The sequence below is a fragment of the Melanotaenia boesemani genome, chromosome 11 (assembly GCF_017639745.1).
Source record: "Melanotaenia boesemani isolate fMelBoe1 chromosome 11, fMelBoe1.pri, whole genome shotgun sequence".
NCBI lineage: Eukaryota > Metazoa > Chordata > Actinopteri > Atheriniformes > Melanotaeniidae > Melanotaenia > Melanotaenia boesemani.
In genome coordinates this window covers 35,947,121-35,962,739 of record NC_055692.1, presented here as the reverse complement: position 1 = coordinate 35,962,739, position 15,619 = coordinate 35,947,121, and the positions used below count along the sequence as shown (strand labels likewise).

The 15,619-nt window shown below is 42.0% G+C and overlaps 1 protein-coding gene across 1 annotated transcript; it reads left to right on the top strand.

Annotated features, from left to right (window-relative positions):
• The first annotated feature begins 3,011 nt into the window (after positions 1–3,011).
• LOC121648996 (UPF0691 protein C9orf116 homolog) lies at positions 3,012–13,836 on the top strand. The gene is made up of 3 exons (XM_041999530.1): positions 3,012–3,157; positions 13,302–13,377; positions 13,518–13,836. Exons 1-3 carry the CDS (start codon positions 3,045–3,047, stop codon positions 13,695–13,697), a joined length of 369 nt encoding a protein of 122 aa, XP_041855464.1. The 5' UTR covers positions 3,012–3,044; the 3' UTR covers positions 13,698–13,836.
• Positions 13,837–15,619: the final 1,783 nt, after the last annotated feature.

Sequence of the window (15,619 nt, the reverse complement as noted above, 5' to 3'; positions counted from 1 at the left end):
TATTCATATAGCTCTTTATGACTTTAGAGAAAATGCTTGTCTGGCATTATTTAATTCTGAGTTGTAAATGCGAAACCTCTCTCTGAAAAACTCATAATGAATCAGAAGATTACGTTTAGCTTTCCTACACTCCCCTTTCTGACTAATAATAGTCAGGGTGTATCTCCATGTTTTGGCTGCCAGAGATAAATTTGACTTTTACTGGTGCAACAGTTTCAGTAAGTTCAAGGTTTTACAGTTAAAATGATCAAGAAGTGAGTCAGCACAATCTGATGTTAGACTTACTGAAATATGCATAGCTTCCATAAAGACTGAAGTGGTGGGATCATCCAAATACCTTTTTAACAACCACTGAGGTGTGTTGGGTAACAGGTAAAACCAACATATAAGAAACACAGAAATGGTCAGAGGCCCACATCCTTAACAGTGTTTGTCACATTAAACATCCTTAGTTAAATCTAGATCGAGTGTGTGTCCTTGGATGTGTGTGGGTCCTTTCACATGTTGTAACAAGTCAAATGTTTCGAGAACTCCACAAAATTCTTGTGCAAACTTGTCGTTAGGATTATCAGTATGAATGTTGAAGTCACCGGTTATGGTCAAAATCTACTGAGATGCCAGAGAACAGATCAGGACATGACCCTGGAGGTCTGTAGATTATTAACAAGATTCTTGGTGTTTGGGCTCAAAACAAAGATACTCAAAGGAGTTAAAGTCATCACATGATGACTGTTTGACTGGAATGAGTTTTTAAATATAGCAGCAGCACCTCCTCCTCTTCTATGAGGTCGAAAAATATTCAGAAAATTAAAATCTGAGGGTGATGATTCAGTGAGAACTGGAGCACTGTTACTTTTAGCCATGTTTCAGATAAAAGCTTAAATATATAAATATTGATATGTATACACATCCATTAATCCAGCATTAGCCACTTTTCTTCCAGTGAGATTACTAATCATAAAGACTGTGTTCTTAATCCCCTGAAGGCAGATTTAGTACTTACTGTACTGTACCAGCAACCACAGTGGAAGTCCTTATTGGCTCCAGCACCATGAACACCAGCACATTCAAAGTGGATCCATCCTCCACTGTCTTTACACTGCAGCCAAGAAAAGCTTTTCACTTCTGGGTGAAGAGCTCTAAAATTAGGGTGTGAGATTTTGGTCAGTAAAATGTTAACTTTAAATTAAACACAGACATGCTGCACATTTCACTGATAACTCTGCAGCAGATATTAGCGTACTTTCTGCTGCCTGGAACACGCTGGAACAAACAAGCCAAGCAGTGGCAGTTAGAGTCCTTTTATTCCTCAAGCTCTTTCATTTTTCATTCCTCTTCTAGTTTGTCTTTGTTTGCTATTCCTTGGTGAGTGGCAAACTCTTTTTAGACAAAGATGCATACTGTCACGTGTAACTTCTATACAAGTATTTTATCTAAACCAAATAGTTTCTAAGAAGAGCCTTACCTCGCTGCTCACCCTTTAATCATTTCACAGGCTTGATCTCTTCTCAGACTCTTGCATTGACTCTGGATGAGTCTTCACTGTACACTGCTCGCTCCTTAACTTCGTTTTCAACATTTTTTATTTATAAAAAGTCTAAAGAATGATCATATGGTTGTCTTATTATGTTTTCTAATAGTTTGTAAAACATCAGCATGAATTCAATAAATCCTTACTGTACAAAGAAAAATGCCACAGCTGTCATTGTCCCTCTGCAGCCTTTGGTCTGGTCATGTGACCTTCCATCCTCCTGATTTCTGAACACGTCTGTAGATTTATCAACATTAATATGCATAAATTTTACATTTCATTTAAACAGATTTTCTCTGACAAAAACGCCCTCTTATCTCAAAAGTGCAATGTCTTTGTCGGATGTGGTCTCATTCTCTGTACCGCTTAGTCCATTATGGGTCCCGGGGAAGCTGGAGCCTAACCAGCATTAACAGGTGAGAGGCAGGTACACCTGGACAGGTACACCTGGACAGGTCACTGGTCCATCGCAGGGCCAAACAACCATTCACACTCACACACTTCTAGGGAGAATTTAGAGTCATCAATTAACATAACATGCATGTCTGTGGGAGGAAGCCGGAGAGAACCCACGCATACACAGAGAGAACATGCAAACTACACACAGAAAGGCCATCACCCCCCAGTTCAAACCTCCCCCCAAACCAAGATTCAAACCAACAACCTTCTTGCTGTGAGGCTGCGGTGCTAACACCACACCACCGCACAGGATATGGTTGTACACAATTTTAGGGAATCATACTCAAATTTCCTTTGTCTGAAAGTCAATGACCTTTGGGCAGAGTCACACACCATATTTGTTTAATAAAGATTAAGTTGCTTTACATATAAGATAAACTTAAAGTGTATGTACACATTTCTTACTTCTTGCATATTTGTACTTAGTGATTGCCTGTTTCTGGACTACTGTTACTTGCAAGTCTTGGCAGGAACACTATTTCTGCAACCTAAAAGTTGTGACTCACACACACACACACACACACACACACACACACACACACACACACACACACAGACAAGATCAAGGCAACTTCCAGGTTGTGGAGCTGGCTGTGGCGGTTCCTGCTACAGAGATATTTGCTAATGATTTGCTTTCCATGTCGACCAGGACACGTCATGTGTGTTTCTACGGTTCAGATCGATCTGAATGTTTAGGATGTTCATTTTATTTACTTTTAATTCTTACTTTAGGATGAATTCAGAGTTACTGGGTCCTGCCAGCGAGCTGGGTAGTCTCACGGAGTGTACAACCGTGGTAAATGACTCAAGAGTTCAGCTGAGCGCAAAGTGAAACAAGGACAAATACGACCAAAAGAAAAACAAACAAATAAACAAAAACATAAATAACAATAAATAAATTCAAATACTTCACGTTTTTTTCTCTAGACCTTTTTTTCCTGTGTGAGTGTGTCGACACAAATACAGAAGGAGGAGCCAGTGATGTCAGGATTCTCCATGGTAACCATGGTAACAGCTGCGTTGTTAGTAACAGCTGCCTTTTAATCCGCCAGCTATGGAGGATCAGAAAGTTATGGAGGATCAGAAAGTTCAGACCTGCGGTGTATACAGGACGGATCCAAACCTGCCGCACAGATTCAACAACCCGGACTGTTTCCATGGTTACGGGTAGGAACACCACTAAAGTCTGTTTCACCAGCAGCTGAAGTTTACCTTAGACTGTTGTCTTCAGCTCAGAACAACAAAAAGCAGCAGCAGTTTTCTGTTGGTTATTTATCGTACTATTTAATAAATGTAATAGGCTATAGACGGCGGCCTTTCTGCGTGCATGTTCTCCCCGTGTTTGTGTGGGTTCTCTCCGTGTTTGTGTGGGTTCTCCCCGTGTTTGCGTGGGTTCTCTCCGTGTTTGTGTGGGTTTTCCCCGTGTTTGCGTGGGTTCTCTCCGTGTTTGCGTGGGTTCTCTCCGTGTTTGTGTGGGTTTTCCCCGTGTTTGCGTGGGTTCTCTCCGTGTTTGCGTGGGTTTTCCCCGTGTTTGCGTGTGTTCTCCCCGTGTTTGCGTGTGTTCTCTCCGTGTTTGCGTGTGTTCTCTCCGTGTTTGCGTGTGTTCTCCCCGTGTTTGCGTGTGTTCTCTCCGTGTTTGCGTGTGTTCTCCCCGTGTTTGCGTGTGTTCTCTCCGTGTTTGCGTGTGTTCTCCCCGTGTTTGCGTGTGTTCTCTCCGTGTTTGCGTGTGTTCTCCCCGTGTTTGCGTGTGTTCTCTCCGTGTTTGCGTGTGTTCTCCCCGTGTTTGCGTGGGTTTTCCCCGTGTTTGCGTGGGTTCTCCCCGTGTTTGCGTGTGTTCTCCCCGTGTTTGCGTGTGTTCTCTCCGTGCAAGCTACTGCAGATCCCTCACATACAGGACCACCCTACACTGGTCCTGTAACTGAGTCTGGAGCGGAGATGGACTGGAGACCTGTCCAGGGTGCACCCTGCCTATGACGGGTATCCAGCGCCCCCACCATGAACTGGAATCAAGTGTTGTAGACGATGGATGGATTTATTACTTTATTTTGTTAGAAATAGCCATTTTTATGGAAATAGTGTAGCTAGAATAAATGGGGCCTAATAGTCGTATTCATCGTTCATGCTGAGTTATTTTTCAGACCAGCTGTGGAGGAGCTGATGACGTCAGAAATGAACAGACCAAACCTTCGTTTTTTTCCAAAATACAAAACACTGACAATATTCCAAGTATGCATAACAGTAGATGAGAATAGCATAAAAGAAAGAAGTACAATAAATTTTTAATAGTTTAAATAAAATAAATAAACAAATGAAAAATAAACATTTAACTAAAATATAACAGCTTTGCTTATGCATCTTGAAATGGTAAAAATCTTAAAGCATTGCAACTTTCCAGGATCTTTACAGAGGCTTAAAAAAATTCAAGACATTTTAAGCGTCAGGAAATTTGGAGAAACCTTAAAAAATCTACATGTGTGTATGTAATATTTCCCTATAATCAAAATATTGTTGCACAAAAATTCCACATCTTTATTTGGATGAAAAACTCCAAATAACACATCCTTATAAACAGAAGCAGGCAGCACATTCTTTGAAGATAACCAATCACAAATCTTACCACAAAGAGATTTAACCACACACAGCTAGAAGAGATGCTGCTGAGTCTTTATGAGAAAACTTACACTCATTACCGTCCACGTGAAACCTTCTCCGTACAAATTCTGCACAATGATAAATATCATTCAGTGTTTTAAAATGAACTTGTCATTTTGCTAATAAAGGAAATGAGAAAAACCGGATTTATTTTAGTTATATCCCTCTCTGGAAAAGTCCTAAATGATAAATATCTTTTAACAGGGAGAGAAAAATCTGTTTGTTTCATTTGTTCTCTTAAAATTTTGTTGTTTCTTTTATTATCAAAAATTTGTATTCATCAATACAGAGAGCTGGAAAAACAGGTTTTTTCTGGTAGAGTTCCTTTAACATGGCCTCGGAAAGTGCTTTGATTATTAACGGTTAAATTAGTTTTAAAGTATGAGTAAGTTAAAATGTCACCATTCGTATCCAGTAAATGAAGAATGGCCCACACTCCCGTTTCCTCCCAGTCTCTATAAGGATTTCCTCTTGTGTAGAAAGTATCTGTTATTCCAAAGGATCAGATTATGAAATGAAATGAAATGAAATGAAAAATACTTTATTAATCCCAAAGGGAAATTCAATATTGTAGTAGTAGTAATTTTTTTTTTTTTTTTTTTTTTAAACAATCACATTAATTAATTAAGGGCTTTGTTCTTCAGCCTGATAGCTGCTGGAAGGAAGGATCTTCTGTATCTCTCTGTCTTGCATCGGACTTGAACAAGCCTCCCACTGAACACACTCTGTTGTTTCGTCACGGCGTTGTGTAGAGGGTGTGAAGGATCTTCCATTATCTTCGTCAGCTTGTACAGAATTCTTTTTTTGATGATCAACTCCAGCGGCTCCAGAGTTACTCCAAGCACAGAACCGGCTTTCTTGATCAGTTTGTTAATTCTTTTCAAGTCTCTGGTTCTGATGCCGCTGCCCCAGCAGATTGCTGCAAAGCTGATTGCACTTTCAACAACAGACCTGTAGAACATTTGCAACATTTTGGTGCAGACGTTAAAAGATCTCAGCTTCCTTAAGAAGTAGAGTCTGCTCTGACCTTTCTTGTAAATGTACTCAGTGTTGCTTTTCCACTCAAGTCTGTTGTCCAGCTGAACTCCAAGGTACTTGTATTCCTCCACCACCTCCACCTCCTCTCCCATGATGGAAACACTTCTATGTGTGTTCTTGTTCCTCCTGAAGTCAACAATCATCTCCTTTGTTTTCTTGGTATTCAAGATGAGATGATTGTCACCGCACCATTTCACAAACTGACCGACCAGTTCTCTGTACTCTGCTTCTTGTCCATCACTGATACACCCAACAACTGCTGAGTCATCAGAGTATTTCTGCAGATGACAGAACTCAGAGTTGTACTGGAAGTCTGAGGTGTACAGCGTGAATAGAAATGGTGAAAGTACAGTCCCTTGTGGTGTTCCAGTGCTGCTGACCACCATCTCAGACACACAACCTTTCAGTCTCACAAACTGTGGTCTGTTTGTGAGGTAGTCGTAAATCCAGGTGGTTGTGGAGGGATCCACCTGGAATTTCTGCAGCTTCTCACACAGCAGAGCAGGCTGAATCGTATTAAAAGCACTTGAGAAATCAAAGAACATGACCCTCAAAGTGCTGCCTGACTGGTCCAGATGAGAGTGGGCTCTCTGAAGCAGGTATATGATGGCATCTTCAACCCCAAGCCCATTACGGTATGCAAACTGTAGTGGGTCCTGAAAGGTGTTCACCTGCTTGCTGAGGTGAGCCAGTAAGAGTCTCTCCAGGACTTTCATGACGTGAGATGTCAGGGCGACTGGTCTGTAGTCTTTTGGTTCAGCTGGTTGTGGTTTTTTAGGCACTGGAACAAGGCAGGATGTTTTCCACAGCACCGGGATTCTTTTCTGGCTCAGGCTGGTGTTGAACAGGTGCTGGAGAATCGGACATAGCTGTTTTGAGCAGGTCTTGAGAACTCTGGGACTGACACCATCTGGACCTGCAGCCTTGTTCTGGTTCAGTTTCACCAGTTGTTGCATGACTTGGTTACAGGAGACAGACAGAGTGGAGGTGGAGGCAGAGGAGGTTTCAGGAAGTCCTGATGTGGAGGGAGATGAGGTTGTGTCCAGGTCCTTGACTGAGCTGCAGGGTGACAGAGTGGAGGTGTGACAGGAAAGCTGTGGGCTCATGGAGGGTGTGTGGCTAGTTGGGGTTGAAGCAGGAGGTGAGCTAAACCTATTGAAGAACATGTTCAGTTCATTCGCTCTGTCCAGACCTCCATCGGTCTGATCCTCCTTTATCCCGAAGCCAGTGATCTTCTTCATTCCTGACCACACATCCCTCACATTGTTTTTCTGAAGCTTACTTTCCAACTTCTTCCTGTAGTCCTCCTTGCACTTCTTCATTTGTGTTTTAAGTTGTTTTTGTGTGGACTTCAATAACTCCCTGTCTCCATCCCTAAAAGCTTTCTTTTTGATGTTCAGCAGCTTTTTCAGGTCACTGGTGATCCAGGGTTTGTTATTGGGGAAGCACCTCACTGTTCTTGTTGGAACGGTGCTGTCCACACAGAAGTTAATATAATCTGTCACACACTCAGTCAAGGCATTGATGTCATCTCCATGAGGTTCACATAGGACGTTCCAGTCTGTAGCCTCGAAGCATCCTCTCAGAGCATCTTCAGCTTCATTAGACCAGGTTCTAATAGCCTTTCTAATGACTGGTTGTTGCTGAACGATGGGCTTGTAGGAGGAGGAGAGAAGAACTAGGTTATGGTCTGATCTTCCTAAAGGTGGCAGGGCAAAGGAGCTGTATGCATTTTTAATATTTGCATAAAATAAGTCCAACGTTTTGTTTTCTCTGGTGGAGCAGCTGACAAACTGTTGGAAAGTTGGTAGAGTTGCAGAGAGGGAGATGTTGTTAAAATCTCCAGAGATCGCCACAAATGCGTTTGGATGTTGTGTTTGAAGCCTGGCCACTACAGAGTTAATGACATCACAGGCTGCGTCTGGAGCGGTACCAGGTAATATATATACCGCTACCAGAATAACGCATGTGAACTCTCTGGGTAAATAATACGGGCGGAGACTCACAGCTAGCAGTTCAATGTCTCTTGTGCAGATCTTCTCTTTAACAGTGACATGTTCAGGATGACACCAGCGCTGGTTTACCAGCACCGCAATTCCACCTCCCTTCAGCTTCCCGCTGAGTTGTTTATTGCGGTCTGCACGGACCGTCCTGAAGCCGTGTACAGACGCATTACAGTCTGGGATGTGTTCATGCAGCCATGTCTCGGTGAAGCACATAATACTGCACTCTCTGTATTCTTTAAGAGACCTGGTTAGCACCTGAAGTTCATCAATTTTGTTAACTAGTGATCTCACGTTTCCCATAACAACCGTTGGAAGAAACGGTTTGAATCGCCACCGTTTTTCTCTCTGCCTCGCTCCTGCCCTGCATCCTCTTCTCTTTCTTTTCAACTCCGTTGGGATTTGAAGTGTTGTTTCACTGATAATCTTGAGTTTGGAGAGTTTTATCAGTTGATCCCGATGGTAAACAAGTCTCGTTGCCATGGAGACTCACAATAACAAGTCTTGCAAAAACAGAAAAATATTCAGAAAAATCTCCCGTATAGCACAGCCTCTGACCAGCGTGAAAAATCAACCCGAACAGACACAGATTGACAGCTGATGTCTTAAAAAGACGGCTATATTGCAAAAAATCACGAGTTAAAAACAGAGCTACTACAATTGCTGCTGCCACCTAGCGGCGCATTCTAGAACACCAACAATTATGTGGATGAAACTGTGTTTTATAACATTTTCTAAGACATTAATACTTACATGTGGTTTAAAAGGCAGTTTTAGGGGATTCTAATCACATTTCAACAGGAATTTAATTCCTCCAACTCTTTCAAATAGATGTGCAGGGAAACTAAACCATAAACTATTTTCATCTTTAACAAACATCTGCAGCCGTTTTAACTTCATGGCTGCGTTCGTAACCTCGCCCTGGACCACAGCCCCCTCCCTCCGCCCAGAGGCTGCTTGTTGTTCCACATGAAGCTGTGGTGGATCTGGTTAATCCTCTTTATAGTTCTGGATAGATTCATCTTGAAATTCCTGGCCTGATGTTCAGTTTCCTGAACTTGGGATGTATTTGCTTTCATCAGCAGGTGAGCTCATACTTGTGAGGATTTATTACTAAATTAATTCAGTTTGTAACTGAATTATTACAAAGTTGTTATTTCTGTGTTTTGCTTGTCAGGAGTCGACACTCATCAGGCCATAAAACATCAGCGGTCGCAGGAAGCCATAGATTTTTTTTTGAGGTCTTTATTGACAACAGTTTATTATGAAACATCACATAAAGAGTACAAGAACATGACGAGAGAGAGTGAGAAGGGGCGGAGTACAAAACGATAAAATATTTTCAATCAATCTTAAAAAGCAGACATAAGTCAGTGGTTTTGGTAACTTTCTTATTTTTAGGATGTTTTATTGTCGTATTGTTTGAGTTCCTTTGGAAAAATTAAGAATGAGGGCTTCTGATTTGAGGATTTACATTTATGAGTGTGGTATTTTGCAAGCATCAGAATTAAACTGATTATGTAACACTGGTCTGATTTGACAGGGTTTTAGGAAAAGGAACCAAACAACACAGCTTCATTTGCAAGAGTTAAGTGGAAATCACTTTCCTGGGAAATAAATGTATATATGTTTGCCAGAAAGTACAGGAGAGATCACAGGACCTTTTCTTTTTGGTGGAAAAACAGATTTGACCAGTGTTGGTATCAGCAGGTTCCAGGTCGGTGGAGGTGATTCCAGAAGCAGCAGGTTTCTGAGAAGAAGGAATAGCATCAAAAACTAGATCCCTTGGTGGGGTATCGGGATGCCGTAGGGTCTAAAAGTTCAGAATAAGACATCAAAGCACCCTCAGAACTGACAACAAGATTCCAGGCTTACAGCAGTTTTCCATAAATAAGAAGTCATGTTTATGTTTAAGATGACTTTATTATTTCACATGAAGTAACGATGGGGAGAGGAGTTGTGTTCATAAATTAAAAACCAGGAAAGAAGCATCTGCTTAGGGAAGTTTGATAGTTAGTAATAAGAATTGAAGGCCACCAACCTTTGAGAATAAGTGGTTCGGGATAAAGTTCCATACTGACGATGGGCTTCTAAGGAATTGTTTAATCCAATTTACTTTAAATGTATTATTTAAATGAAAAAATCCAGGAAGTTCAGGCCGCTGTGCTCATAAGAGTTCATCAAGACTGATTTTCTAATGTAGTGTATCTTATTTACAAGCATTTTATCAGTGGAGTCTGCTGTTTGTTTACATGGAGAGACGAGGCTTCGCAGGTTAAAATACTCTACCCCTGACTGATAGATCCCTTTGGAGCCATGAATTAAACCTTTTCTGCACTTTTTCTATGATAGGGTCAAAGTTCAAAGAGCATCTTGTATCTTGACTTTTGGTAATAGTTATGCCAAGATAAGTGAAAGATTTCTTTACAGGAATGACACAGATGGTGTCGTGATCATGGGCTGTCTTTGGGTGTGGGTTTTGTTTAGGGTCTATCATGATCATGGTTTGTGTCATGTTTTAGTTTTTTCATGATTTTGGTTTATAGTTCTGTTTTTTGTCATGTTTAGTTCCTGTTAGAATCATGGTTTAGGTGTTTGTCATGTTTAGTTTAGTTTCCTGTTGGTAGCTTTCCTTCATGTGCTCTGTGTTCTCTTCCTGCCTCATTAGTTCACCTGGTCTGATCACCCATTGATTTCACCTGCTCCTGATTATTCCCACTCTGTATAAATACCCCTTGGTTTTCAGTTGTGGTTGTCAGATCATTTTGGTTAACTCCCTGTTATGTGTGGTTCCTCCTTTTACATGCACAGATTTTGCCTTCTGCCTCATTCTGCTTGCATTTGGGTCCTCACCTCCGCTGCCATTCGTGACAGGAGGATCTGGCCAGACATGGATCTAGCACAGGGGTAGCCAACGTCGGTCCTCGAGGGCACCAATCCGGCAGGTTTTCCAGATTTCCGTGCTCCAACACACCTGACTTAAACTAACAAGTCATTGTGGAGATCCTTATAGGCTGTTGGATCCATTTAATTTGAGTCAGGTGTGCTGGAGCAGGGAAATCTGGAAAACCTGCCGGATTGGTGCCCTTGAGGACCGACGTTGGCTACCCCTGATCTAGCAGGTAGATGGAACCGGTCACACAAGGACCTAGAGGCCCACCCGTATATCACTTCGGCAGAAGAGGTAAGCTGGCTGGAGTGGCGTGCCACCCTGACAAACAATTCTCCTGAGAGGTCGCCATTCTGGGGGTCCAGACTGCCGATAAAGACAACGCTGGGGCTCGTCATAATGTGGATTCTCCAGCCTCCTAAGCTCTGGACTGTGCAGCCGCTACTCCCAAGCCTGCTGTTGGTTCAGCTTCAGGGCCGACCCCCTGAGCCAAGTCGGCCAACTGCCCGGCCTCCGGGCCGCCCCCTTGAACCAAGCCTTCAGTCTGTGTGGCCTCCGGGCCGTCCCCCTGAACCAAGCTTGCTGTCTGCGTGGCCTCCGGGCCGTCCCCCTGAAACAAGCTTGCTGTCTGCGTGGCCTCCGGGCCGTACCCCTGAATCATGCTTGCTGTCTGCGTGGCCTCCGGGCCGTACCCCTGAACCATGCTTGCTGTCTGCGTGGCCTCCGGGGTGTACCCCTGAATCATGCTTGCTGTCTGCGTGGCCTCCGGGCCGTACCCCTGAACCATGCTTGCTGTCTGCGTGGCCTCCGGGCCGTCCCCCTGAACCATGCTTGCTGTCTGCGTGGCCTCCGGGCCGTACCCCTGAACCATGCTTGCTGTCTGCGTGGCCTCCGGGGTGTACCCCTGAATCATGCTTGCTGTCTGCGTGGCCTCCGGGCCGTCCCCCTGAACCATGCTTGCTGTCTGCGTGGCCTCCGGGCCGTCCCCCTGAACCAAGCTTGCTGTCTGCGTGGCCCCCGGGCCGTACCCCTGAACCATGCTTGCTGTCTGCGTGGCCTCCGGGCCGTACCCCTGAACCAAGCTTGCTGTCTGCGTGGCCTCCGGGCCGTCCCCCTGAACCAAGCTTGCTGTCTGCGTGGCTTCCGGGCCGTCCCCCTGAACCAAGCTTGCTGTCTGCGTGGCCTCCGGGCCGTACCCCTGAACTTTGTTACCCAGACTGTTTTGCTTGGGCCTCAATTCATGTTAGTGGCATGAAACTGGTTTAATGTTGGAATGACATGACCTACTTAGCATATTTATATGAAGTGGCTGATTGCCAAATGTCACAAATCATCTTACTGATGTCTACACAAACATTTGTTTGCTTTCTTGTCCTGACATAAGCCGCTTTCATTCATGTTAGCTTAAGAGATGCATCGAATTCTACAAGTTCATAACAGTTAAATAATATAAAACCTCTTAAAAGGGAAACGATCCCAGCCATCAGTCCTGGGTAGCTTCCAATAAAGATGGACGTCTTGCTGGTCATTGTACTTGCATGGTTGGGTCAGTATTCAAATGATGTGTAATTTGTACAACAGGTATTACGGTAGTAATGTGTAACAATAACAAAGATGCCAAGACAAACTTAATTAGGAAAACATCCATTCCTTTTGATTGTTTCTGTATTTCACTTTATCAAATAAACACTTCATTTATATTCATAAAAATAATAAGTAGTGCCCATGGACATATAGCCACACTTAGGTGGCTTATTTGCCCACCATACAGTAGCACTGTTGAAAGAATACTGTTATAATTTTGTGTGTGTGTGTACGACCGAAAAAAAAACAAACCTTTAAATCTAAAAGGACAGTCGGTAATGGTACCCGAAAGCTGCAAAAAAAAAAAAAAAATTACTCCAACCAAACATTTTAAATAAACACAGCATATCTGCAGCGTCGAATTCCCACACTCAGTCAAACGCTCACTCCGTGGACTGATGCCTGTCAGACTCCAACCCCGATCGCTTATAAAGTCAATATGTACAAAGGCTGACGTGGCCCAGCAACATGCTGGCCATTCAACCGGAAACTGGCACTGCCTGGTAAAACAGCCCTAAGGCCAGAGCAACACTCCACGGTGCCACCTGCTACACAGATAAACTCGTAGTTCAGTTCTTCCACTAATTTCATGATATGTTGGCATCAATACTTAAACAACTACAGTACAAGATCTAAACAGTAATATCACAATAAATCCTTTATTCACCAGTCACAAAATGATTGCCAAAGGTTTTTAAGGGACTCTAAGGTGTATCATCAACATTAACATGCTTGGTAGCCAGTTATCGCGTCTGTCTGGGCTTTTGTGTCTCTTCAGCAGTTTAAAGAACATCTCTTTTTATCTGTAGAGTAATTATGTTTATGACAGCCAACCACAACACAAATTTTCAGCATATTTTCTGGAATCTCTTTGATAATCAAAGACAAATCAACAGGGTTCGACGCTGCAAATCTAAAGGTGTTTTGTTTTATCAGCCCTTCGTTGTCACTGACAATAGAACCAGGTGGGACAAAATTCAAGGAAGTTCCCGGATGTTTGCGTATGCACATAAAAAATCTGAACGACAACCCACGCTTTACAGACCACTGCTGTTCAGGGTTGATCAAGGTTACACCGGCAGTGCTGTCGGCACTACATTAACCCTTATAATTAACAATTGTCCTCATCCTGTTTGTGTTTCAGCTCTAGGAGTCACCTTTTGTATCGGACAACAAACCAGACGTACGGCAACAGGAAACCATCAGTCCATGAAATGCCGGTGAGACGAGAACTGAATTAGTTTTAAAACTTCATATTTAGACGTCAGATTTTAGATTTTCTTCATATCAAGTTTTTATCTTTTGTGGTTTTCTTTTTCTTTCGGCACATTGTGTGTGTGTGTGTGTGTGTGTGTTTCAGACTGAGTATTACGTTTTAAATCATAAGTTTTCGGAGGAGATGCTGCGGGCTGGGATGTATCAGGATGACGGGTTCAACACTGCTGTTGATAGGAGCACAGAGACGGTTTCCACGGCAACCTGCCAGAAAAAATTTCAGCTCAATCGTTTGAAACATGGAAACCAGAGCAGCAAACAGTAATGAAAGCAAAAAATAAAGAAAGCAGATGAAAACAACTGGTTTTCTTGTCTTTATGCAGACAGCAGGTGAGCATGACCGCAAGCTAAAAACAAACTGGGGTCCACCAGACTGGTTCCAGCTTTGGTTTGAGGCCAGAGCCTTACAGAACCTGTTCTTCAAGCAGAAAAAATCAAACTGCAGCACAGAAAATCGGAGCTACACTGGAACCAACAGTTCTTTTTTTATGCTTTATTAATATTTTGTACAAATATAAACATTACAAAGAGGAACAAAATGGAACAAAATGCCCGGGGTAGAATAAATATGCCGCATGAATGTATCTAAAATATGAGGTATGATAGGAGGAGCCAGGCTTAGTTGCTAATGTTATATTTTTCAAAGATATAGTGTTTTTCCAGCCTTTTTTATTTTGTAGGTTGCTGATAGATTTAATATATAGATTAATGTCACTAAAGAAACAGGAAAATTTGGTTTTCTTTCAGCCCATTTCATTTTGTGTATATGATATTTTCCCATTATAATAAAAAATAAATAATAATACAAAACAAAAAATACATCATTCTCCAGTTTTCCATAGAGGGAGACACACACATCTCTAACATTTAGAGTTATTAACTGACCAGTCTTCCTAAATGTATAATTTTGCACATCAATCCAAAATATTTTACAATATATGCATCAAAAAACAGATGAATAATAGCCTCTTTGTGCAGTGCTCAGAAGTCACAGGAATAATTTATATTCAGCTTAAATCGTTCCAGAACATGTTTTGCAGGATAAATTCTGTGAAGGATTTTAAATGACACCTCTTTTGTCTTGTTGGTGAAGCGGTAAGCGTCTGTGCTGCGCCGTGCTTTTTTCCAGTTTATACTGCCATATACGGACGTCCAGGGTTGTGTTTCCAAGGATGATATTCCGTTTGAACTTGTTGCTGCATTTTTTGTTTAGAATGTTTATGTCGTCAGGGCAGTTTTTCAGGAGCTGCAGAGATCGAACACCACTTCATACTCTGTAGATGTAACAGGTAGTCCAAACTTCACCAGAAGATAATAACAGTCCATTTTCATTCATCAGTTGTTTTACCAGAAAAATGATGCAATCAAACCACCTTTGAATGAACAGAGTTTTATGTTTAAACTGAGTAACTTGGTTATTCCAGATGTAATTTCTGTGTGGTGAAAATGATGTTTAAAAACTAATGACCATGCCAACAGCGCCTATGAAAGCTGGCCAGTTTAACAGGTAGCTGATCAGGAGAGTCATTACATTTAAAGAGGAATTCGATTCGTCCAACCTCTTTAAAGATAAAATCTGGGAAGATCCTCCAAATACTATTCTTATTTTTTGAAAATTTAATAAGCCAATTGACTTTAAAGCTATAGTTTAAAGACTCATAATCCAAAACTTCTAATCCACCATTTTGTTTACTGTTTAGTAAAATATCTTCCCTGATGGGGTTTATTTCTCCAAATAAAGTTCTATAAGTGTGAATTAAGTGACTTAGATATATGAGTAGGCATCTCCAGTGACAGTGAGGTGTATACAGATCTAGCTATACCTTCAGTCTTAGATAGTAACACTCAGAGGCGGTCCTGGCTAGTTTTGAGCCCAGGGCGAACCGCCCATCGGCGCCCCCCACACCCGACCAACCACAACTTACCAACCCCATCAACACCCCGACCCACCCCCCACCGACCGACCGAAAATTATTATTATTTATTTATTATTAAATACAAAAGTTAACAAGAATAGATAAAACAAAGAGATAGATAAATTAAATAGAGTTTGTAAACACCGATGTAAACTACAAATCCTTCATCACACAAATAGAAATGAATAAAATAAAATAAATAAAAATAGTAATAATACTTAACATAATCTGAATTCAGTGCTCAGACTGTAGCAGATTTTTCAACCTGGGT